Source organism: Paramormyrops kingsleyae, chromosome 6 (genome assembly GCF_048594095.1).
Source record: "Paramormyrops kingsleyae isolate MSU_618 chromosome 6, PKINGS_0.4, whole genome shotgun sequence".
In the NCBI taxonomy this organism is placed as follows: Eukaryota; Metazoa; Chordata; class Actinopteri; order Osteoglossiformes; family Mormyridae; genus Paramormyrops; species Paramormyrops kingsleyae.
This window is the reverse complement of record NC_132802.1, coordinates 27,950,481-27,977,101: the sequence shown is the minus strand read 5'-3', so window position 1 is coordinate 27,977,101 and position 26,621 is coordinate 27,950,481. Positions and strand designations below refer to the sequence as shown.

The window sequence follows — 26,621 nt, the reverse complement described above, 5'->3', positions numbered from 1 at the left end:
ATATCTTACCAATCTAAATATAGAAATCAGGAATATTTATTAACTGTTCAGATGAGTCCCATATTGGCTAAGAAATCTGAAAGGAATGTTTTAATCTGTCATCTATGAATTCTTGAAAACCATATTTCCGCTTCTCAGCCGTCCCCTACCAGCGTGCTTTCTGAAGGACACTAATGTTGCGTGAAATGACTCAGCCTATTATTCTGTGTTAAATTGACTTCTGTGCACCCCGGAACATTATTTTGGACACCTTTTTGCCGGAGGATTCTTTTTCACAGCGTTAACTCCCTTAAACTATGTTTTTCTCCGCAAGGACCTATTGTTTAGAATGAAACTCTTGCGTAACTTTAAAAAGAAGTCGTCCCATTTGTCAGCACAACGGCAAAGTGAATAAGAACGTGCCGCCGTACTTGTTTTCCATCACCATGGAAACCGACAGGCACAGTATTGGCTAATTCAGATGAGGCCTTTCACACACTCGCCAGGATCATTGGCCTTAACCACTGTGCAGATGTGTAGGCCACCTCTACCCACTGTGGCTTTCTTCATTTTTGTAATTGTCTGGAGATTTGTTTTTTTTTTGTACTAACTGGCTTTTGTCCCTTTATTCAATGTCATTTATGTATTAGCTGTCTAAAAAAATATATATCGCTTAAGCATTTTTAGTACATTGAATTGGAAATGCAATTTCACATCCTTAAATGCAACTTACATTTACTAATTTGACACTGTTAATTTAATCCAGAGACTTGTTTTGATGTCATTCATTTAAACATCTATGTTGCTTGTGCAATGAAAAATCTCTCTTTTCCTCTGTGTCATTTTGGATTTGGCTGCTATACGCTCTCTGAGCTTAGCTCTTTATTGCAGCTGGTTAGTCTACTGAAGCAATCTAGGCTACGCATCTCCTACAAGGGAATACCTCATGGGGCTTGAACCTTTTGTTTGGAATTTCAGCTCTGTAATACGGTATTTCATTCTGGCTAGTATGGGTTGCCAATTAGCGATTTGATTGAAACTGTAATTTTATTTGGCAATATGTGCAGCGCACTATCAAAGCCAATGAGCGGGAGTGTATTTGCAGGGCTGGGGGATGCGGGGAAGGTGGGGGAGGGGATGATTTTGTAAAGACCTGCCAAAATGTGCGGCCAATCAGCGCAGCCAGCATGCTCTGCCCTCCCCCTGAGGGAGCCACACACCCCAGGGGTCATGTCAGCGCACCTGAAGGTGAGTGAGCGAGGAAAGCGTGGCGCCGACTCGGGAAGCTGGCCGGCGTGAGCCCGACGGCATGAGCACGACTCTCTGCCCCGCATGACAGCTGCCCCGCGAGGGTTCCAGGTGCCGAGTAAGAGCTCGTCACGCCACGCCAGCTCGCCCCACTTGCCATTTTGTCACAGTTTAGATGGCTGTCAGGCTGTGTCCAGCCAGCAGTCCTGCTTGCCTTCTGCTGTTCTGTGTTTCTATTCCGTCCAGGTGTTCCTCAGGGTAACATACAGCCATATTCTATGGTTTCTTGCATCAGGACATAAAACAAATCGTCTGGTCCTTACCAGGTTCTAAAATTATTTAAGTCTAAACTCCGGTGTAAAACGCACATATTCCACCATGCCATTAATCATTTAACGAAAACTAAGCCAAAATGGAGAAGTCATGTGTGAAAAACTAAATAAACCCAATAGCTTGCAGAACTACCTTTAGCAGCAATAACTAGACTTAAATGTCCCCAGTATGATTTTTATCAGTCTCCCACATCAGTGTGGAGGAATTTTGGCTCATTCTTCTTTACAATGTTGCTTCAGTTCATTGAGGTTTGTGGGCATTCGTTTATGCACAGCTCTCTTAAAGTTCTGCCATAACATTTCAATCAGGTTGAAGTCTGGACTTTGACTGGACCATTACAACACCTTGATTCTTTTCTTTTACAGCCATTCAGTTGTAGATTTGCTGGTGTGCTTGGGATCATTGTCCTGTCACATGACCCAATTTTAGCTGTCGGACAAATGGCCTCACATTTGACTGTACAATCCTTTGGTATACAGAGGAGTTCATGGTTGACTCAGTGACTGCAAGGTGCCCAGGTCCTGTGGCTGCAAAACGAGTCCAAATCATCACCCCTCCACCACCGTGCTTGATGTGAGGTGTTTGGTTTTCACCAAACCTGGTGCTGTGCATTATGGCCAGACATCTCCACTTTGGTCTCATTTGTCCAAAGGACATTGTTCCAGACGTCTTGTGGTTTGTTCATATGCAACTTTGCAAACCTAAGTCATGCTTAGGGTTGGGTATCGTTTGGGGTTTTTTCGATACCGGTGCCAAATCGATACTTTTAAAACGGTACCGGTGCCTGAACCGATACTTTACAAAAGCCACAAAATGATGGTGGATGACTCAAGAATACATTTTTATTGAACAAAAAATTGAATGCTTAAAATTGAACAATATATTAAAAGTTTAAAGTATATATGAATATATATGTAAATACAACAAACAACAACAAAACATAAGCCACCTATGTAATGTTAATTTAACGTTACATTAGCCTACTACTAACCTGCGGAAAGCCTGCTGTCCTCATCATAATCGGTGGACTCCTTTTTGCTACGGTTGGTATGACTGGGGCTGGGGTTATCCACACCAATCGTGCCAGCTGTTGTCCGCAAGCTGTCAAGCACGGTGCATCCCTCTGCTTTTAAGTTTATTCCGTGTACCCTCAAATGTTTCATTAGATTTGACGCGTTTCCCCCTTTACACGCAACTGCTGTAAAACATTTGCTGCACGCCGCGGTGTTGGAATCCTTTCTTGTGAAATATAGCCACACTTTCGACCGTTTAGTTTTAGGCATTTTAACAAAAGTTGTTTAATTTAGCAAGCTAAGATAGCGGTAGACCACCTGCTGCCGTCAGAGCAAGTGTAACGTTAGTTGCTGCATTCACGCGCATCTCGGATGGTCTCATTTCCTGATGATATCACGTGTGTGTTGATGAATCTTATGCTTATTACAACTGTGTCATCATAGCCCCAGAGAACAAATATTTCAATCGACAGTTCAGGCATCGAAGTGGCACCGAAATTCGCGTTTTGTTTCGGTCCGGTACATACCGGTTATATAGGTACCGGTGCCGTATTGGCACCGGTTTTCGGTACCCAACCCTAGTCATGCTGCCATGTTCTTTTTGAGAAGAAGCATCTCCTGGCAACCCTTCCAAAGAAGCCATACTTGTTCAGTCTTTTTCTAATTGTACTGTCATGCACTTTAGCATTTAACATGCTAACTGGGTCCTGTAGAGTTGTAGCTCCTGGGTGTTTTTTGCAATTTCTCTGAGCATTGCACAGTCTGACCTTGGGGTGAATGTGCTGGGACGTCCACTCCTGGGAAGATTGGCAACTGTCTTGAATGTTTTCCAGTTGTGAATAATCCATCTCACTGTAGAATGATGCACTTCAATTATTTTGGAAATGTCCTTATAACCCTTCCCAGATTATTGGCAGCAACATTTGCTTCTCTAAGATCATTACTTATGTCTTTCCTCAATGACATTGTATTAACACACACCTGATTGCTACAGACCAGGAAACTGCTAAAACTTCTGCTTTAATAGAGGTGGTCACACTTGCTGATGATCAATTAATCAAGTCCATTTGATTAGCAGCACCTGGCTGTTACTTACCCCCTTAATTAAGGAAGCAGTAAGGATGTACTTCATTTTTCTCACACTGATTCTGCATTTTGGCTTAGTTTTTTATTAAATAAATAATGACTGGTGACATACAGTATGTCATGTATTGTTGTACATCTGAGGTGGTATTTACCTAATTTTAAGACCCGCTAAGGACATGATGATTTTATTATTTCCTGATATGTAAAACCTTAGAATTGACAGAGGGTGAGATTTCTTCTTCACATTACTGTACATACACATATACTGTATATATCTACAAAAAAAATGTTTTTTTTTTTTCCTAAAGTCACCCCAGTATTTGCAGCAACCATCTAACACACCCATGTATTTTTTGACGCAACCACTAACACGTCTGCTATGGTGAATCAATACCTCACTGAGTGATTAAACTAATTAAGTTAAATTATTATGTGAGCTGGTGGTTAAATTTAACAAATACACGGAATGGCTGCGGCGCCCTTGAGGAGGGGTTTGGGAACATAAGTGGTGTTCTTCAAGCCGTGCAATGAGATACAAATAACTTTTTGGAGAACAGAAGAATTCTAGCTAGTTATTATTGTGTTACTCTTAATTTGAATATATTCTAATGTTTTATGTTTGGAGAAAATGTACAGTGACTACTCAGATAAACAGCTTTAAACATTTTCCTTGACTGCTTAAGCCTCTCGCACAGTACTGTACATATGCATTCTGTGTGAGTCATCCATGTCAGTGGTGCCTCTCACCTCCACATCTGAGGCTCAAATTCCATCCCCACTATGTGTGTGGGGGACATGCATTGTCTCCATAGGATACACAGACATACTGATTTCTTCCTTTAATCCAAATATGTGCAGTTAGGTGACTTGGCATGCCTAAATAGTGTGTGAGTGTGTGTGTGTCTTTGATGTGATGGACTGGTACCTCAACCATGGCGTTCACTGACTTGAAACTTTAGCTACCTGGGAAAGGTGCCAGGTGACCTTGTACCAGACACGTGGCTGGGAGATGGATAGATAAAAATCAGTGTACATCTACTTCACCTTGGCAGTTACCTTTGGTGAACATGAATTCTGAACTGCTGTACATAGGATGCTGGGAATCACTGAGGATTTTAAAGCAGTGTTTGTATTTTCCCAGAAAACACTTGTCTGGATCTGATGCATTATTTATTACTTTTGTAAGAAATTTCAGGCATCAAAATTTTACTACAGCACATTATGTTAAAATGGCAATTTGAAGGGATGGTCTCTGAGGCAGAATAAGTACATTTTTTGAGGGAGAGATGTAATGTATTGATCGTGGGTCTGACGTTGAAGCTGCAGGTGTGAGGGGCTGCAGTGACTGATTTGCCGGCAGCCTGTCCTTTGTGGGACAGTGCGAGCAGCTCTTCAGTCGCAAACAGAATCGCATAACACTGGGCAGGGGATTCAGCAGAATAGGGTGCATTTGTTTCAGGTGGGTTTTCCTTTTCAGAACAGACAGGGTCTGGACAAGGAGAGAATCAACACAGCACCAATGAAAAGGAGGAAAAGAGAGAGGAGCCCAAACTGCAGCATGTGTGTCAGGGATGAAAGGAGTCGAAACAGTTTAGCTGCCAAGGTGAAGTTTTGTTTGGGGGCCCAGAATTCCTAGATAAGGCTTTGGCTACAGGTGTATTAACTTGCATTGGAACTGCTGTCCAAGTTATCGGTGGAAAAGCAAAACAGAAAACAATGGTGTATATATAACGTGGAGAACAAGGGTAAGATATAACTAACTAGCTCTTGATGGTAGCATGTGGCTCAGTGGGCTAAGCCTTTGTGCTTTTCATTGGAAGGTGGTTGGTTCAAGCCTGGCCTTAGTGTGTCTGTGGGTCCTCGAGCAAGGTCCTTAGCACGCAGTGCAATGGGTGGCTGCCATTTATGGTTTTGCTTGCTCTAATGTAGAGCAAGATGTAGGAGGTGGAAAGAGAATTTCCCCACAGGGACCAATAAAGTATTGATTATTATTAGTCACCACATTCTTCTTCCCAAATTAGCAATAGGCCTCACCTACCCCTGTTCGTACCTCTATAGTGGAAGGCTGCTCAGACCTGGTCTTTCCTTAGCTTGTAGACCACCATGAAGGGAAAAGGCTATGCCACCACATCCTCACCACAATGAAATCCCTGGTTGAACATATCATCTGAACTTATGGTGAAGGCAGCACACCAGGAGGTGATGCTAAAGGGTGAGAACTACCTCTTTCATGACAGGAAGTCTCCTCTGAATTATGCTGCACTATTCTTCCCAGGCTAAGAGCTTCCAGCTATTGTACAGCACACAGTGTTTCTTGCTTTCTCTCTCATGGGACACGAGCAGCCATCTTTGGAATACACTTTTGAGAAAGTCACATGACCCACGGAACAGGCCCCCCGCAAAGAACTGCCTTCATTAGAAGAACACCATCTTGCACAATCATTTTCCATTGGGCTAGATCTGCAAATCCTTTTTTTGTGTTGAGATCCATGAGAAGGCTGTCCAGGGCTGAAAAATAAACTGCTAACCCCTTCAACCGACTTCAACCATTTTTCTTTTCTAGACTTGGATTTCAGGCAGGAAGTGATCTCTACCTTTTTATCTATGTGGGTCGAACCTGTCAGCAGCCCATAAGGAATCCTTCACATAATTGCACATTTCTCACAATAACCTGTTAGGTCTGCCTCCCTCAGTGAATGCAGGATCACTCTCAAGCATTTCAAATGCCAAGACTAATCATTGCTGTACTCAGTGATGTCACCCAGATAGGTTATAGCACAAATAACTTAAGAAGGTGAATGCGATGCATTAGTTATGGAAAGGTGATTGGTGAAACATGCAGACTGAATAGAAAAGTATAAATTGAACATAATTCATAGGGATAAAGACAGGGTTCTCCTTTTGACTTTGGCAAAAACAGAATTAGCCAGTAGCCCTTAGTCAAATACAGTGTTAATAAAACAGTCATCCCAAACAGCCCAGTAATTTTTGATATGAGGAAATTTTTTTATCGTCTACACATGTATATCCAGACATTGAGGATGATTCTATGCTTCCAACGTTGGGTGAACAGTTTGGGGAAGAGGCTCTTTCCTGTTCCACCATAACTGTGCCCCAGTGAACAAAGCAAGTTTCATAAAGACATGGATGGGTGAGCCTGGTGTGGCAAGACAAAGCCCTGACCTGAACACCCACTGAACACCTTTGAGATGAACTAGAATGGTAATTGTGAGCCAGGCCTTCACATCCCATCAGAACCTGACCTCACAAATGCTTTTCTGGATGAATGGGCAAAAAATCCCACAGACACAATCCGAAATCTTGTGGAAAGCCTCCCCAGAAGAGTGGCAGCTGTTATAGCTGCAAAGGGGGGACCAACTCCATACTGATGCCTATGGATTTTGAATGGGATGTTATAAAGATTCCTGTGGGTGTAATGGCCAGGTGTCCCAATACTTTTGTCCATATAGTGTACATCTGTATGGTGTGCAGTCAATAGGACAAGCCCCTTAATGTCTAAAGTATATTTAGCATAGACAAGTCTTCAGCTATGAAAAAGCATTTATCAGTGTATTTTCAGAACAGGCAACTGTTTGGTCACATGATGCTTCAAAAAAAGAAGACGAACCCTCGGAACCCACCTGGACCCACCTCCTCTACAATCTGATTGGTTGTCTCTCTGAGCCAAACACTTTTCGTTCTGCCCTCAGAATGGTTTTGTGTAAGTAAAACTCCCAGAAACTTCAAAGAAAGGAGCAAGGGTGTCTTTAGCCAGGGAGAAGGTATGGAAAGACCTTATGAATATGGCTTGCATAGTCTACTTGCTCAATGGTACCACCTTTTGTGCAGTAAAAAAAAAGCTACCGCACTGTCAACTGTACAGTGTTCATGAGAGGTCTAGCATGACAGCATCTGTCTTCAGCTTAGGCAACCATGCATACAGCCTCTTGATGGTGACATTGGAAGGACAGGGTGCTTGTGTTTCTTCCTGCGTGCCTGTCATTGTTCCCCACTCATACACCTCAGCTGCACACATATTGAGAACCTTGCTAATGACAGAACTACCTGCAAAGGGAAAAAAATGTAAAGTACTGCCACCACTTTTTAAGTACAGAACATCTCATTCCCCATTTTCATTTTGACCCTAATATTACCCCATGGATACTTGTGAAATGATTCCCTCATTATCGCTATATTATAATGTTATAGAGAACTGTATCATTTTAAAAAGCACCAACAAATAACTGGAATGTGGAGTTAGCACACATCAAATCTTAGGCGGCAGCTGCTCATTTGAACTTAGAGATGGTGGCTGCTGAGCCCCAGTGCCTCTGGAGGGGGGGTTGTCACAGCAGCACACCTGTCTGAGGTGTCAGTTCAGTTTCAGCAACCTTAACCTCAGCATCATGCATAGCAGAGCCACGGAAACCGTGCCGGCAGAAGCCAGACGGGGCTCACGCTCCAACCTGTCACTTCACATGGATTTCCCTGCCACCCCTTCAGCTGCTTCTCTGAGATCTATGAGCATCTAAATAAGTGTGGCACTGTGGAGGGAGCCACAGTGAGGAATACATTCCTGCATGGTCGCAGTGATGATTTCCGCTTTAAGGAATGAGAGGGAGATGCTGTACTACGGGACATCTTATGGTGCCTCTGCAGGTAGCCTGTGTGCTGTACAGTGTTCATTTGACAGTGAGTGCTCCAGCTGTACAGTGTTCATTTGACAGTGAGTGCTCCAGTTGTACAGTACAGTGTCATTTGACAGTGAGTGCTCCAGCTGTACAGTGTTCATTTGACAGTGAGTGCTCCAGCTGTACAGTGTTCATTTGACAGTGAGTGCTCCAGCTGTGTAGTTGACTGGTGTCCTCCACACTACGAAGGCAGTACAAATTTGTGGTAATTAGCAGAGTTACGTTACAATGAGATTTCTCTATGTCATTGCCTCCATGGTTTTATATAATCACTATTTTTTTTTCAAGTGCTGACAGTCAGGAGCTGATGGGCATATATTTATCACATTCCAGGCATTAATAATGTGACACTGTCAAAAGAAATTAATCGATTAAAGAAATAACGAGATTACGATTCTCAGCCAGAATACAGTGTAGCCTGACATTTTACTGTACTATTACTGAACAAAAATACACTTTCATAGGGGATTGGTTCTAAATTTTACCAGCTTAAGGCTCGGTCCTTTGTTATAAAATAGGCCAAACATGGTGTCTCTCTTGATTACCTCTCCTTATCTTAGTCTTATGAAATCTTGAGGGTACTGAGCTTTCATACATACTTCATACTTGCTTATAAAACTTACAAAGGCAGCTTGACCAAATGGTCCTCACATGCCAGTAATACAGACTTCCTGCTTCTGACTGATAGCATGAAAATTGGGAAAATGACTGTTGCAAAGAAAGATTTTATTATGTAAATGAAGCTGTAGGGTTGCTGTAGGGTAACTTTCATTAAGGCTCAATGTGGTTGGCTCGCTTTCTTAAATGTATGCTGTAAGGCTTCTTCAGTCATATATTTAAATGCAATTTTGTCTTTATTGTGGTATAGCAAGCAATCTGCCAACTAGGAGGACTTTCTTTCCAGTTAGTTGAAGGATATGTATGTATACTGTGTACATATGCTGGTAATTAGTGAGGTAAGTCAATGTGTTTGTCCCACCTTCAAGCTGACATGTCTGTGTCTAGCAGTCAGCTTGTGATCTTGGCGGTATCGCTGGCAGCTAGGCAGGCATAACCAGCAAGCTCCTCTCTGTTAACTGGCATCGCTTCAGGATAAACTGCTGCTAAAATCTGTGGCCAGAATTTAGCCGCCTCTTAAGTTTACAGCAGGAATTTTCTCAAGCTGCTTTGATTATTTTCAGTTCATCACAAAAGAAAATTCATTCAAAGTGATTATTTTTACACAATGAATTGAGCGAAGGGTATTAGCCAGGCAATCATCATTTTTGATTGGTGCTTGAAGGGTGTATTTTCATGAATATTGTTGGAGTGAAAATAAAAGTGCATTGGTTTTTGGGGCGACATATGATGGAATTGTGAGAAAAAAATGCAGTAAACAGTAATTGGCAGTAAACATTAAGCTCTTGGACTCACGTACCAACCCATTCATTAATTATTTAGATCTTTGGTTAAAATAAAAAAATGGATAATGTCTTCCTATTCAAACCTCTCAAAGTACTTCCAGTTCTGTAATAATAATTTATTCTCCCTCTCTCGCTCGCCCACTCAATCACTCACTCACGCAAGTCAGACACAATCAAGTTGCACAGCTCTTTCATGTCAGGCAAGAATGATTAAGATGTATAATTAAAGTATATTTGATTGGAAGGTTATGTCCCAGTATTTATCCCCTAAAAGCAGCCAGCGTTTGGGGTTTGGAGGCTGTTATGCTTGACCCCTTTGATCACTTGTGATGAAAACAGCATGCTGGCTATTTATACACCACAGTGTGTTGTGTTCCATTTCACACCCATTCCGCCCGGCTAGTGTCTGCACTAACACTAGCAAAAAAGGAAAACTGACTGGGAGATATCAGTCTTTATTTCTTTCTTACTCTGTTTTCCCATGGCTGGATATGTTTTGTTAAGAGTCTTTTTTGCCTTAGGTAGAATCTGTTTATGCTTTTTTATATATTGGCAGTAATGAAAAGAATGTTTTCATTTTGGAATTCGTACGTACGTTTCATTCGTGTTTGTTGTTTTTTTTTTTGACGTATCAATATCTGCACATCTCTATATTTGTTAGTGCGGTTTCAAAAATAAAAATAGCCAACTGAAGAAGACTATAAGACTTTGAGTGACTAAGTAGCTGGATGAACTGTTTAGCGGGACATAATGCACAATACCTCCAGACCTTGTACAGAGAGAAGCAATGGCAAGAATGCATTTTTCATGACTGGATTATGTGAAATACAGAAGAAAAGCAGGATTATTATTGTAATGACAAGCATAGATATCATTGGCCAGTACACATTGTGTCCCTTCATGAAACCATATGACAGGTACATCAAACATAATTTTAAAAGCTGACTTCAGGAAGATTGAACAACTGCTCTTATTGTGAAATATGCCAGGATTCTTTCAAAAGGAGAACGCCCCCCCCCCCAACAGAATCCTGTAGCCTCAAACAAAAATGATTATGACATTAAGCTGCCCTATTCCCTTATTCCTTATTTCCTGTGTTACTTTCGGCGGTCATTATACAAATACAGTTTGTACTGCGGCTAGAATTTGCATTTTGGACCCTTCATAACTCCACAGTGAGAGTCTCTGTCCTCTGGCGCACACCAGACAAAAACACCATTCCGTAGAGAGGTGGTATTATGGTAAGCATAATTCTGTATGTCTTAATGGACTCGAGGGATGGCACCAATCTCGGCAACGTATTAAATTCGGTTCAGGTCAGACCCAGCACGCTATAACCTGTGATCAGTTTCTGGGGCAGTTTATGGAGTCCAGAACGACGTAGTAATTTTCCCCGTTAGGGCCTCGAGCAGCCAGGGCTGGTATCTGTGTTTAAAATATGCAGCAGCTGCAGTCTGGTGTCCCCAGTGCTCTAGCGAGACTCCAGGCAAGAGCAGCATTGCCAGAAACGAATTGATTCAATGCTCTCAATAGATAGAATCCATAGAAGAGATTGGGAATAGGGGGGTGAGGGGGGGGCAGCACATAATTCAAGCCAGAACGCACTGGTTACTTGTCGTTGTTTTTAGGCATTAAAACAGGTAATAGTCCAGGCATTGAAATGTGAAGCCTTATTTTTCCTTTTAGCTGCGCGTTTTAGAAAGGCGACAGCGAAGCGACACACTCACGCTTCCCCATTAATGTTTGTTTAGGTTTATGAGGCGAGTGTCTCTGGTGTGGAGCGTCAGGCCCCAGCGCTGGAGCGACTCGGCCAGCACGAGAGGCTCTTTCGAGAGCGGCAGTCGGGCCTCTTCACAGCTCACGCCTTCGGGGACGCTGAGTGCTAAATGCCGCGCGGATAGAGCGTCAGGGCTGCCTCCGCCACGGGCTGTCGATCTCCTCCTGTAGCGCTGGCAGCAGGCGGCTGCTGGGGAAGAGCCTGGGGATGCCTGTCTTTGCCAGCCAGGCGTGCTGTCTGCATGTGCCGCGTTAGCCCGAGCTCGGCCTGCCTCTGCCTTATTTGTATTAGTTATAGCAGCCTGGGGTGAGCAGGCCTCACACTCCCATTTTTTCCAGCGTTCAGCTGTTACTGCAGCAAGCAAACCCCCCCCCCCCCCACTGATGCACAGTTGCACCATGAGCCAACCTGATTTACCTTTTTAAGTTGGACTCTAGAGCACAGTTTCCTAGAAAAGTAAAGTTACATAGTTGTATGGTATTGCTTTGTGAGTATTGTGAGTATTCAGCATCCACTTAAGTCCACTAAACCAATCTTGGACTTTTGGACTTTTGAGCTTACAAGAGGAATTCTGGCCCATAGCCCTTCCATAACAAGTGCTACTGTACACCTTTGTCCCTGGGCTGTCCAGGTTGTGCAGATTTGTCGCACCAGCCCGCCTAAGAGTGGAGAGACAGGAAATCTGTAGCGGAGATGCTGAGAAGAACCAAGTGCCGAGGTGGTTGCCGATTAATAGGAACATACACAGATCTTTGTCAAACAATCCAAAGACATGATCCAAGGTGCAAATGCAGGTACAGTTGGCAGCAAGAAAGCAATCCATGACATGACAAAAACCTGGGAAACATGCAGGTGAAAATCAGTTATACATACTGTACACATACAGCTCATTAACAAAGATCCCCCAAGACTCTCAGTAAGGTGCAAACATTCAGTACTTCACTTAGAGGCAGTGATGTTGCTGGCTTAAAACAAAACAGTAATCAGAGCTGCAGCTCTTCAGAATTCTGGGGGTGGCGATCACTGCAGGTGGGGGCGATCAAGTGAGACTGGATGTGGTTGAGGTTGGATGTGACATATGAGTACAGGACCCAGATGCAAGCTTTCAGTGGTCCCAGCACATCTCCAAAAGCCAAGGGAGATGCCACTGTGTACAGAGATATCAGCAGGTTTTTGTACTTCGAGTGTGTTGCCAGTGACAGCCATTTTGGATGGCATGTGTCACCCAGTGAGTTCAGCTGGAATGCTTAACGAGAGCTTATCCTGAAAGCCCTAGAAACAGCCGTGCCAAAGTTTCCCACAGTGATTCTTGCGCTCCAACAAACAACTGCAGCCTTTCAGATAATCGAGGCTGCCTCAAGCTGCTCGGAGTGTAACAGAGAAGATGAGACTCGCTTCAACGGCAGTAAAGGGAGGGGGTGGGCGGGAGAGAGGGGAGGGAGGCGCGAGAATCAGTCTCCGTTCTCCCTTGTGCGGTAGACTCTCTGCTCTCTTCCTTGTGTTTTCACTGCCTGGCTCTGTTATGGGGTTTTGGGCTGCTTCCAGACCCCTTGGAGAACAGCTTGGGGCCAAACACCAGCCAATGCCACAAAGCAGCAGTGTATGGGGGGGGGGGGGGGGGGGTTTAAGGTAAAACTGAACAAGGAGAGTGTTGCACTCAGTGCGGCTACAGTGTGGCTGCAGTGGGGCTGCTCACGTTTTTGTAAAGCAGTCAATGCGTTTTCAACCTGTTAGTGAAACAGGAAAGCCACGGCAGTTCAGTAATTGTTATTTGTATAGTGCTTTCGACAGCCTAGAATTTCAGAACGCTGTTTTCAATCGGGAACAGGATTGGATCAGAGATGGGTTACGATCTGTGAAATCTTATTTCTTTGTAAGTCAAAGTAAACCACTTAGAAAACTGAACATTGTTTAATAGGCAGTATTTTACGTAGCTAATATATGCTATTAACACTGAACGCAAAAAAAAATTACAGATTGCAAGGCAAATATCTGAAGAATCCTAAAGCAGTGCCAGGTACTGTACTGTTCATCCCACGGCTTCCATTCAAGTGTATTTCCTCCACAAATATGCCTGGGCACCGTAATGGCAGCAGAGAGGAAAACCCACTGACCTTCAGAGCTCTTGATGGTGGTCAGGATGGAACGTTACAGAAAGACACTGCTATAATGTTAACATCTGTATGTGGTATGTATTGCGTGAGCCTGATTTCAATGACACAGCATAAAAATACACTCAACACCTGACATCACATGCCTTGCAATTATAATAATTATCAGAAATAAAAGGTGGGGGTTTTTTTGGTATTCATAATGAGACCCGCCTGTGGGTCTTGCTCATGCCCGGGAATGAGATGGTCTGCAAGCCTCCCATCTCTCCCTCACCCCCACACACATATTTCCCGACTGCGCATAGGTCGCTGACTGGCTATAACGCACACAATGCATGTTCCATTTGCACACGGCAGACCAAACCATTATTCGCATTGTAGGGGGGGAAAGTAAAAATGGTTTGAACCATGTCAAGCAAAATTAGGAAGATAAAAAAATAAGTTTTTATGTGATTCACAAATACTATATGAAGTTTTCACAAATATGTATTTTTGACCAATTATTCCAGGCGATTATACAAATGTTACAGGGCCCTTTGGGCCTCCCTTGACCCAGGGCCTGAGGATAATTGACCCAGTAACCCCATCCCCCCCGTTGAATTGTGGTAGTGATAAGCATTTCTAGGGGAAGTGCACAACTGACCACTTTTGTTTTATTTTGGTAAATCTGTGACAACCAATGGAAAATAAGTTGGAAGCCCTATCTTTCTTTGTTTCTGTCATCAAAGAACATCATTATTTAACCAACAAGGCACCGTGTGTGGAGAGAATGTGCAAAAACTGTGATCGGACGTCACGTTGTCATTGAGCTTTTGAGCAAAGCCCTTAACCCAGAAAACTGCTCCGAGGCAATAGATAAACAGCTGACCCCTATGCTCTGACCCCATTCTTCAGTCTGACCTGTATATTATCTGTGTCTTTCATAAGTCAGCAAGGTGGGGTGTATGCAAAAACTGGAGAACCTCTATGTACAAATGGCAAATAAGGTATTGTCGTGATTTTTGGCGAGAAGGGAGCTTTGTCCCAGTTATCGCTTTTTTGGCAAAAAGATTTATATAGTCCAAGATCACAAGGGTATTGAGCAGCAAACCCACCGACCCCACAAGTCTGAGTTTCAACAAATCCGGGAAACTGAGCTGCTCTTTTCTCCCTGTCGCTGCAGGTATGTCCATGCCTTGTACCTGGGCACCCAGAGTCGCTGGCACGGGGACAGTCGGCGGCGGCATTTTTACTGGCGTATGATGTTCGAGAGCGCCGACATCAACATGCTGCGTCTGCTGGAGACCTTCCTGAAGAGCGCCCCCCAGTTAGTGCTGCAGCTCAGCATCATGGTCCACAGCCAGCAGATGCACCCGCTGCAGGGTAAGGGGCCGTCCCAGACCCCGTGACGCTCACGGGCATCGGCGTGCTCCTCTGTCAGGGGGAAGCTGGCAACTGCGTGCGGGAGCCTGATGCGGATCGATGCCCACAGAGATCTCAGCCTGAGAGCACAACTCCCCGCCACCCCACCAGCAGCAACACCACCAAACAGCAAATTAATGTCTTTGTAATTGCCATGTTAAAATTGCCTTAATGATCATAGAGCACAACAGCCAGGAGATAATGGTACAGAATGATAGCGTGAGCAAACACCCATTAATGCGTAAACAGAAAGAAAAACAAATCTTCCCCGACCTACTGTAACAGCGATGATCATTGTGCAGTGAGAAGTGTTCCTTCAAAAACCATTCTTCTTCATCCATGTTCTCCTTTAGCCTCTTCTGAGCTTACTTCATCTTCCCCTCTGGGCTAAAAGCACAGTCATACTTGTCCGATTCAAAGTGATATCTCATTAATAATGCTGTTATGCTCTGTGAGAAGAGCACACCTGATCTTTCTCCTCATCTTGTTAGGGGCCATTTGGCTCTGAAAATTTTTGACAATTAACCTTTAATCAACACAGGCAAATTCACTCGCTGTCAGTAGCACACTGGGGCTAAATGACCCTCAGATCTGACATGCGGAAAAAGAGGAACTCCCAAACCCTTTGTCATGCTTTGTTCCACACTATGATGAATCGGTTACTATTGTTTCACACATAAGCATGTTGGCCCATGATAAATACAACAGACGTCTTTGCACACTTCTGCCAAGTGGTACTCCCCGCGTTGCTACGGCAAAGGTGGTAGAAGGTGCTGGAAAGCTGCTCCATCCAGCATTGTGCTACTAGATTTCGGCAGAGCAGTAGGTCCTATCAGCTGGAGGCCGGCCTCTTCACTGTCTTTCTGAAAGTTCTGGCTTCTTTCGACATTATGCTGCTTTGCAGGGGGTACATTTTGTTCTGTGTTCATTTTTGTGGGCTCTGATACTGTAATCCTATGTGTTCCATGGTAACTTAGGAACAGACTGTACCCTGCCATTGATTTGGCTTGCTATGTAGCGTTTCAGGCCTCTTAAGCAAACGTAATCATTTGGCACACATGAAACGTTTATGTTTTTCATTTGCCATTATCCGTAGAGTTTTCAACTGGAAATAGCAGTACAAGGCAGGATAACACACATGCATGGACACACATACACAAACACATCGGCCTGTTCAGTGCATAATTGTTTAAATTCATTATTGGTTTTGCGTTTTCTGTTTGCATTTCGTTGTGAGCCCTTGGATACATTAAAATATATTTAACGGTTTGCTTTTTCCTGTTTTCTACACTGATGTAAAAGATGTAAGGTGGAAAAAGACAGATGTACTGTATGATATGGGACCATGGAAGAGTGTGAAATATGTGCTCTCTATCACTAAGTCACATCTGTTGGTGCTCCTTTGTTGTCACAAATTTTTATTAAGATCTGCCCCTGCCGTGTTCTTTCCCTGCCTGGCCAGCTGATGTCACTGGTAACATCCTTTCTCGCACTTGAGTCCTTTATGATTATGACCCATACCTGAACAAAGGCAGACATTTCTAGTCCAGAAAGTAAAAATCCAGACCAAGATTTTGTTTCATCCAACCACTTGAATGCTCTGTGACTGTGACTCCTCATACTCAACTGGTTGGTTGAAAGAAAATCTTGGTCTGGATTTTTACTTTCTGGACCAGAAATGTACCTGAACCTTGTTGGTTCTAACCCTAGTGTTTGAGTTATTAATTACCTGCACCTCTACCTTGTTGGTAGTCGTTAGTTTGGCTAATTGTCTATGCCCATACCTGCTTCTTGTCTAGCCTTGTCACCAGTGTATATACAGAGAGTGTCTGCCCTTACCCTGTTCTTCAGTTGGTCATTGTGGAGTGTATCTGGTTGCTTATTACTGGCCCGTCCTTTTGTTTCCTGTATGTGCTGCTGTTGGATATCCCTTGATTGGAGCCCAGTTCTGAGTCCTTGTGTTTAGTTGATGCTTGTTCTGCCTTCTTTCCCTTTTGTGGTCCCTTTTGGTTCTGCGAGTTCTGCTAATTAAACCCCCATTTGTCAGTAAGCTGTACTGCGGACCGTCCCTCCGCCAGGCCGCGCCATAAGTTTCCTTTGGTACCCAGTTTCGTCACAGGACCTGGGTCCCTTGCGCCAGCTCCTCAGCAGCAGGCTTGTGAAGGCCGGGTTCATGGAGAATCGAGCTGGCTGGTGTCTGACCGGCACCCCAAAAGCCGTTTGCTGACACACATGGGCCGCAAACAGAGCTGTCAACGCAGGTCTTGGCAGAGGCTTTAACCAGCCATACAGGGTGTGTGAAGCCCGTCCAAGTATGAAGGTGCAGTCAAAGCTACCAACTGAAAGAGAGCAAATTGCGTTTTTTTGGGTTTTTTTCTGAATGCGAGCATGTTGGTGCATTGTGCCGTTCACTAGTGACAGATCGCTCGTGATGCCCCCACAACACCAAGCGAGTGAACAAACCCATCGGGATCCTGTTTTTCATGTGATAGTTCCCCCCCCCCCTCCATCACAGTGCAGCCAGCTGCGCAGCCGCCTGACAATGCAGCACGCCTCGCTCCCACTTCGCCTGGATTCTTTATTTACCTCTAATCTTCCTGCCTTTATGCAAGAGCCAGATATGCTCTCTGTAATGCTAGATTCAATTAAGATTGTCAGCCACTTCCTGTCCAAGAGGCTCCAGCACGCTGGGACAGTGAAGGCAGCCAAAGACTTTAAAGTGTTGACTAACGCGTTCAGTCAAGCTGCTAATTAAGATGTTTCTTAATCTGGATCTTCTCCAAATGGAGGGGCAGAGACAGGCAGAGGAAACACATCAAATATTTATGGCTCCTTTAGAGTCTTTAAACACTCAGCACTGACCATTTTTCCCTTTTTATGAAAGTTTTTCTTTTTTCTCTCCTGATTTTTATCAAATAAGCAAATTGCAGCAGAGTGGATCTGGAACAGACAGAAACAGGCTTGATCATTAATGAATGAAATCAGTATTCTCATGGTCATAGTATATAATAGCACATCACAAGCAACATAACAGGAGTTCTGATGGGAGAACTGGAGCTTCAGATCCCACAATGGGTAGAGTGATCCCACAGGGTCCTGTCAGATTTCCATTGATCCAATATAGTGTCCTTTTTTGTATACATGCAGAAAACAGCTGCTGTACATAATGCTGAATAAAATTATGTGAATAATCCCTGTTCCAAATGCCATGTGATTCTACTTTGACTTTTACACCAAAACAGGTGTCCCCAGGCGTATTAGGAGTTTTGCTAAAATTCTACTACCCACAACACAAAATACGTACAATTCTTGTAATGTGTATAATGAATTTCTGTTTTAACTTTCCAAAGGTTTCATTTTTTAGCATTGTAGTGTCTTTCGTGGTTGTAAATCCTTAAGGAGCTGTAGGGCGTCTATGGGACTTCTGCATGAACAGAAACAGTCTGGTACAGACCTGCAAACTAAATACACACTCATTTGTAAATGTATTCAATAGACAATCTCTATCTTGTCAGGAACACTAAGAAAGATGTTGAGATCCTGCTGAAACGCAGAATAATGAACGTATTTCCTGCCATTGCAAACCATAGTGTGTGTGTGTGTGTTTGTCTGTTCATGGTGGGGGACAACAATTACACACAAATGTCACATTCACAGATGATTATATTTTTATCCTTTTTGAGAGCAGTAAATAAATATGGTTTTGTGTAAATTATTGCTCTGTCCAGTCATGTAAATGTAACATAGATTTCACCAAACGTAACAGAAAATGACATGTGTGAGATCATGTGAAAGCAATTGAATACTAGATTTGTTTTTTTTTTGAGTGACAGGGGGTAGCATATCGATCTATTTTATAATCACCTGCAATTTAGTGTAGTTTTCCTAGAATTCTAACAGGAACCATTAGTTGGAAAGTGCCCCTTCTGTCTTTGTAGGTGTTCTGTATTGAAATCCTACTTAGAGGTAAAGCAACTACAAAGCTAAGGAAATTTTTCATATGTAATGTCAGATATCTGAATTCAGTTATGTAAAAAACATGCTCCTAAATCAATTCTGAATAACTTTCTTTCAGTCTTGTATCCTTACATAAAATTAAGCTCATAGCACACAGGCCACAAGAGGGAAGAAACATAATTTGAACTATCAATTATTCATTGGGTAATGTTAATAATTTAATTAAATGTCCAATTAGTAATTAATCATATAAAATTAAAACTGAATACAAAAATCTACTATGAACAAATGCATACTGAACCACTTTAACAGCGATTATATATAGTTGCTGTATACCTAGTTTGTTACTATAATTACAATCACACTCCTTCTGAAATCAGGTCACAGTCATGTTATGTATACTTTAGAGCCCTGTATGTATGATTGAACTTCTATCTCTAAGACATCAAAAGCAGTTTTCAAAGACATCCAAATACTTCTGAAAGCCTGGGGACAGCATTACCATATGTGACAGCAAATCGTGGACGTCTTAACATCTCATATATCTGGTTAGCCCACTTCTCAACGAATTCCCTAAATATTTTCCTCTCAGCACTGTCCCTCTCTGTCTTTTAATTAAACTTACCTTCTCCTCCTCTCTGTCACCCCAACCTCCCTATGTTCCCAGGCTTGTCTGCCTCTGCTTCTCTGGTGTCTTTGGCCTGGATGATTGCATCCTACCAGAAGGTGCTGCGGGACTCTCGGGATGATAAGATGTCGATGTCCTACAAGGCAGTGGTGGTTCAGATGCTGTGGCACTTCTTCTCCATCGGAGCACGCACCATTGCTTTTGCGCTGTTCGCCTCAGTGTTCCAGCTCTACTTTGGCATCTTCATCGTCACACACTGGTGCATCATGACCTTCTGGATCATACAAGGGGAGACAGACTTCTGTATGTCCAAGTGGGAGGAGATTATCTACAACATGGTGGTGGGCATCATCTACATCTTCTGCTGGTTCAATGTGAAGGAGGGGCAGACCCGCTACCGTATGTTCATCTACTACTTCATCATTCTGGTGGAGAATGCAGCACTCACCATGCTCTGGTACCTGTATCGTGGGCCACAGGCCTCTGACTTCAGCTCCCTGATTGTAGTTTGTGTGGTGGTGTGCAGTTTTGCCTTGGGAATGTTCTTCATGTTTGTTTATTACTGCCTGCTTCACCCCAACGGCCCCATCTTTGGAGGCCAGTGGAGGGGTGCAGAAGAAGATTTGGGCGAACCTTTCATGGTGTTGGCTCCTACCCCGGACGTGGTTACCAGCCCCCCTCGGACGCTGCCAAGGACTACAGGACAGGAGCGGGAGCATGGTCCAGGTGACAGAGACAGTTGCCTGTCTGTGTTCCAAGTCCGACCCAGTGTTCCCCCGACCCAGGTCCCCCGAATCCCCCGGACAGAAGGGCCAGTCATTCGTATAGACCTGCCTAGGAAGAAGTACCCGGCCTGGGATGCTCACTTCATCGACCGGAGGTTGCGTAAGACAATCTTGGTGTTAGAGAACACCTCCTCTGTGACGCCTCGCTTGCAGTACCGCAGCCTTGGCTCCCCAAAGGAAGTGATGGAGTATGAAACTACAGTGTAACTCATCTACCCTTTGGGGTTCCACCCAAACAATTTGAGGAAGGGGGCTGGTGAAAGACGGCTCAAGTCAAAGGCCTATCTTTATCTGGCAATGTTTGCGCCCATGTGATTTCTGCTTCTGTGCATCTTGGATGTTACTGGGACTGGGCTATGTGTATGTATGTGTACTGCATAGACTATATAAGGCAAAGGGACCTAAGAAGAAGATCAGGTGTCTAGTTGAGCTGCAACTACAGACACTGCAGGAGAAGTAGTTAGGTGAGGAGCTATAGAGCTTTCCACACGCTGACAGGCTCCACAAAGAGTGTGAGCAATGACTATGACACAACGATGATGATGATGATGACAATGATTATAAAACACCTTTAGCTCAGTAGTGCTTAACAAAAACTGGCCCTGTGAAATTCGCATAATTACACCCTCCTTGCAGTAAATGTAACAAGAAAACGGCTTCCTCTTGATTTGTTTCCGTATTGTGAGAGATTTTATCGTTTTGCGTGTATGTATTTATTTTTATACTCAAGGTTCACATCTTTTGATATAATTGATACAACTATACATAGACTTTTTTATTGTGTAGAATGATATAATATTTTATTTATTGGTTAATTAAATTAATTTAGCCAAATTCTTATGCACTGGATTATGGCAGAGCAGACATAAACATTATAGGGTATATTTTAACTAAAATGTAGCTGAACCTGAACTATGACAAAAGTTAAGACTGAACAGTCTCAAAAACACGTATGAACTGCCCTCTTTCTGTTATGACAGAAAAAAAATCATCATATGATTGGATGAGATTTTATAAAGCAGAAGTTAGGAAGCCAGCAGTATTGTCACTTAACATTGTTACACTGTTGACGACTTTTATAACATTAGCTTAATGGACAGTGCCACAGTACTCTGTATCGATGACTTTCATGTTGGTGCTTAACCAAGTTCACATCACTTCAGCAGACAACATTGAATTGTGCTGGTTTCTGTCAGTGAAATCACAACTGTAGACAACATGTGACATACAAATCCTTATGCGCCGCATTCCTGACCATGGTCAGACTGTTCCTAATTACAAGATAGAAATTACAATAAGAAGTTCATATTTAATTAGGAAAGAATAAACTGTGTTTGTGTGCCTGTTGGCTAATGTACATATGTCAGTCCATACCTGTTGTTTTCTAGTGCTGTGTATTGACTGAACTAACACAGCTCTGCGCTCTAGGGTCCTTTAAAACTAAACGAATGCAATAAACCATGATTCACTTTGTTTATGTGATAGACGCTTTGTGCCAGGATCCAAGTCACACATAAATGTACTGTATGTGTGAATGTTGGAACCGAAACCATATTGTCCAGGATAACAGCCAAGTGACTGGGGTCTAAGACAAAGGGTGTGACCAAAGTAGTTTAGGAAAGAAGAAGAATCAGTATTCTTGATACTGTAAATTGGAGCCAGATGAAATTCTCGAGTTTCTGAAGGGTCTGTCCTCTGTGTATGTCGTTTGTAGCAGTAACTACCATGTCTACAAACTTCAATAGCTTGTTAGCGACCCAAGACTTCTCACAGCGAGTATCCATCTTTCTGCTGTCAGCACATGGAAAACAAAGTAGCCCCAAAGAAATATGTATATATGATCTATATGTCTGGCATATATTACAAGTATGACAATTATTGCGACTTCATGTAAATGTATTCTACATTTCACTGTGAGCTGTGGTAATAATTGGTATGTGTTGGATATGTCATGCATATTATATATTTAATTCTATACTTCATTTCCCTTGTACTATTCATAAATTCTGAGCTCTGTCTTTCATCCAACAATGTACAAACAGCAGCTTCACCAAACTGCTCTAATTATAGGAAACTCAAGGACAAATTGATCCTTAAGTACAAGGCAATGCCACTTTGTAGCAAATAACTTCTATTTACAAGCTGTGAGTGGATAAAATAACAGAAAACTTTTCACAATTACAAATACAGATACAAAAGCAACCCCAACAATCACAACAGCTAATATGCCAAATAAAGGTACGTGGGGGATGCAAGTTAATGCTCACCAACAGGGTTGGATGGAAGCCTGGCAAGAATGTTGGTAACCATTACAGAAGTGCAACCTCAAAAATGCCCACAGAACTGAATCAGTAGCTCTGTGATCTTGTCAAAGCAGAAATTGTACAGAATGATGAGTTACCTTTCATGCCTTTTCCTACATCCACCTGGGTTTGTCAAGGGATGCAATCAACCCACAATATCTATTGGTATTGGCAACAACCAGTACTTGTTCTGCACAGTTCTGTAAAGGCCAAGGAATATGAGGCCAGTTTACAGGACCTTGTGCACTCTGGTGCAAATACTGTTCGCTTTACTTTTCCCATATTCCTGGAGGATAATGAGAAAGTACACACTGCTGAACGAATCAAGAGAGGCATGAAATGCCCTCCAAGGCCTCCTCAATCAGCAGATGTAAACATCATTCAAAATTTATGAGAAGATCTGGACACAGACAGTTTTGGACTTATATGACACCATTCCAGGAAGGAATGAAGCAGTTCTGGAGCCAATGGGAGGCCTACTCCCCATTAGGGCCTTGATATTAATACATTATTTGGTGTTTTCTTTATTTTATCTATCCCCCAACACGTAGAAGTTTACTGTAAGGACACCATGATCTCTCATCCCACTCAACTGGGAACGGATCTTTCGCAAATCCTCTCTTCTGTTTTAAACAGTAACAGCTGAATGAAAACATTGTACTTATGTTGAGCTTTCTCTTTAGAGAAGGTAACGTTAGCATATATTTGAAGGATCTGCAGTGAAAACAATAAAAAATAATATTCACAATTGTCATCATCATCATCAATATACTACTGAAATAAGTAATAATGCACCTGGAGGTATATTAGAGGTATATTCAAATTAAAGACAATGCCTGATATAATTTATGAGCATCTTTACAGAAAATTACTGATGGGCTGAATATGGTGCTGTCTGAGACCACTCAGCATTTGAAACGAAGTGTGATCAACAAGCCTTACTTTGTTTTATACTCAGTAGGATTCTTCTCAAAGTCTTTTAAAACATCCTCTTCACAATTGTTCCTGCATGTGCCCTCTGCATTATGAGCATCATATTCCATACTGGTGCTGAATCGTTAAAGATTTGTATGTTGATAAATGAGTTTCAGTTGTTTCTTGGTTGTATGTCAACGTAAACATTCAACATCAATCACAATAAAAAATACTTTAAAAAAAATACAAAATGCTGTAAAGCATTTTAACTTAAAGCTGTGTCACTCATTCCCCCTTTTTTCCCAGTGGGACAGTGCCGCAGGAACATTGGACATAGTTTCCCAGAATGCTTTTCCACTGGACCCCCTCTCCCATCTGACAGATCGACCACTTCAGTGGGGAGTACTGGCTGTCTACATCCAGTTGTTCTGGTGCTGATTTGGCTTTCCCAGTTGTTCTGGGATTGTGGAGTTCAGTTTCCACTTTGTGAAAAAGACCAAATTGAGGATTTATCTGTTTTTAATTTTAACCAGCTATTTATTTCTCATACGTCAACATCTTAAATGCAGTTTCTACCAAGCCTTGTTTGCTACAGACCTCCACCCTGCTTTTTAGACTGAAACTCAAGTGGGAAATTTCTCATGGTTTGGTTTGAAGGTCCTTTAAGGACTTCTTTTGATATTTGAGAGGCAGACAAAAAAACAACATAAAAGACACAGGGGTAATTGTCCCTGACACATTTCTTGTTTTTTAGCGAATGTTTAGTGTACCAGCAAAGTGCTCTGTTTGTCATGTTCTTGGTCGAGTCCTCATTGTAACCCAAGGCAACAGAAAGTACTTTTCTTCCTTTTATTCTTGACCTTGCCTGTAATATTCAGGCACTCCCATTATGACCATTCAAAGGCAAATGACATGCAGGGCTGGAATCTCTCAACCTACCCTATAGGGTCAAGAAAAAATGGGCTGCAGGTGGTACAATGGTTTCTCACCATTTCAGTGCTCCCCACACCAATGGAGCCAGTTGCCAACTCAGGCACAATTATTTGTGAATAGTGGGATGTTAGTAGAGTAGACCTGCACGCTTGCTGTTATGATTCAAATTCTGATTTATTCATCTTTACGGTGAGTGCCCCAATAGGGTCGAAATGCTGATTAACACATGGTTTTGAATAAATAAGGTCTTAACTCTATCCAGTTTGCAATGTCTGTCTCTATTTCTCTTCACCAAATGTAGCAGTTATTAAAAGACGCCTTACCAATGTTTTGAGTCTCCCTGTTTGACTTGATGTAAATGATGTCTGGTATTTGATGTTAAGCCAGGTTAATTTGTAAGGAATTAATTTATCATCCTTAGAATTTGGTACATTTTTGTTCTTTAGGTTTTAGCAAGTTCACTTTTTTATGATGATGAAATAATGTTATTCAGACTGAACATAAACATCAATAACATCAAATTTCATGGCCTTCTCATTCTTCAAGAATTTCATATTTTTATAAAGATGATCTGTTCTTCAGTGATATATAACAGGGGTTAAAAGGCTATTCAGGTTTGCAAGGACATAAGATGAGTAACAAGCTTGATGTGGCTATAGATGACAGGAAATACAGTTGTGGTTATCATACAGAGAGACATCCCCTCTGTTATTTTCACCTTTGAAACGTCGTGGGAAACTGTGTAAAAATCACAGCATGTGTTTGAGAGAAAAAAAAATCTGAATTTATTCAGAATCTCTCAAGATTGGATGTCAAGCAGCTGTCTATGACACAATGCCAGCAATTGTTAAGTCATTGATTTTAAAGATGCAATGGGATCCCACTAGGCACCTGGGATAGAAAATAACTCTACTTTCATGTTTTTCTTCATCAAAGAAACATGCCCAGATTTTCATGTGGCTTCTGCAGAGTTCTGGAAGTCTCATGAGGCATGACGTGCAATTAATTTCACTTGTTTAGTACTGCAAGGCAATATGGAGTAAAGGAGAAGTGAAAGTAATATCAGCGTTCTGGGTGTTCCAATTCAATTCACCTTTCCAGGAGCTCAATAATTAGAATTTCAATATATTTACCTTTCATTGGGTACTGACTAATTATACTTCAGAGGAAACATTCCAGCCAATACCATTTTGCTCTGTATTTTGTGTTTTATGTGGAGTATATGAGCCGGTTTTAAAGTCTACACACCCTGTGTGTGTGTGTGTGTGTGTGTGAGTGTGCATTAGGTTTATATTACATTGTGGGGACCAATTGTCCTCCACAATGTGATAAAAACCTGTTATTTTGACAATGTGGGGACCATTTTTCAGGTCCCCACAAAGATCTGTGAATACAATCAAAAAATACCAAAAATGTTGTATTTAGTTTGGTTATTTATTTAGGGCTGGGTGGGGGTTAAGGTTGTCATATTGGGGTTAGAGTTATCCGCATAGAAATGAATGGAGAGTCCCCACAAAGATATAATTATGAACGTGTGTGTGTGTGTGTGTGTGTGTCTGTGCATACAGAGAGAATTCACTACCCTCTCCCTGATGGATCATATATTCAGTTATACATTTTTACATTGTTTGCACTCTAAAGTGTGTATGTATAGCAGAATCAGTCAGTTTTTAAACTGAATACATTTTTAGAAGACAATTCAGAAGACAGTTACATTATTTAGCAGATGCCTTTATCTGAAGCGACATAAAATTAAAAGCAGAGTCAGCCAGTCCCTGGAGCTACAGGGCAAAGGGCCTCGCTCAGGGGCCCCATGGTGACATCATTCTGCCGGGTTGAAACAGTTTACAATTATTTACAATAGTATTTACTTATTGTTTAACTTTTTTGCGAGCATAGAAAGTCTATAGCGAATTAAAACAGATTAATGGCAATGGAGAAGAAGAGCAAAACACTACAAAAATAAAATATAGTTTTGCCACCATCTGTATTCATGTTCTCTGTGTGTAATCTGAGTTTCCTCTGAAAACTCCATTCCATGCAAAGACATGCAGTTAG

The 26,621-nt window shown here is 42.3% G+C and overlaps 1 protein-coding gene across 3 annotated transcripts in view; it reads left to right on the top strand.

Moving 5' to 3' along the window:
- The window catches only part of xkr7b (XK, Kell blood group complex subunit-related family, member 7b), a 54,941-nt gene extending 30,051 nt beyond the window's left edge, over window positions 1–24,890 (top strand). For 2 of the 3 annotated variants that reach the window (XM_023825611.2, XM_072712971.1), the window contains 2 exons: window positions 14,804–15,003; window positions 19,667–24,890. In XM_023825611.2, coding sequence (XP_023681379.1) covers window positions 14,804–15,003; window positions 19,667–20,619 — 1,153 coding nt within the window. In that variant the 3' untranslated portion in view covers window positions 20,620–24,890. Of the gene's footprint in view, window positions 1–13,595; window positions 13,719–14,803; window positions 15,004–19,666 lie in introns of those variants that run through there. The other variant, XM_072712972.1, reaches the window with a different exon arrangement.
- The last annotated feature ends 1,731 nt before the right edge of the window (window positions 24,891–26,621 follow it).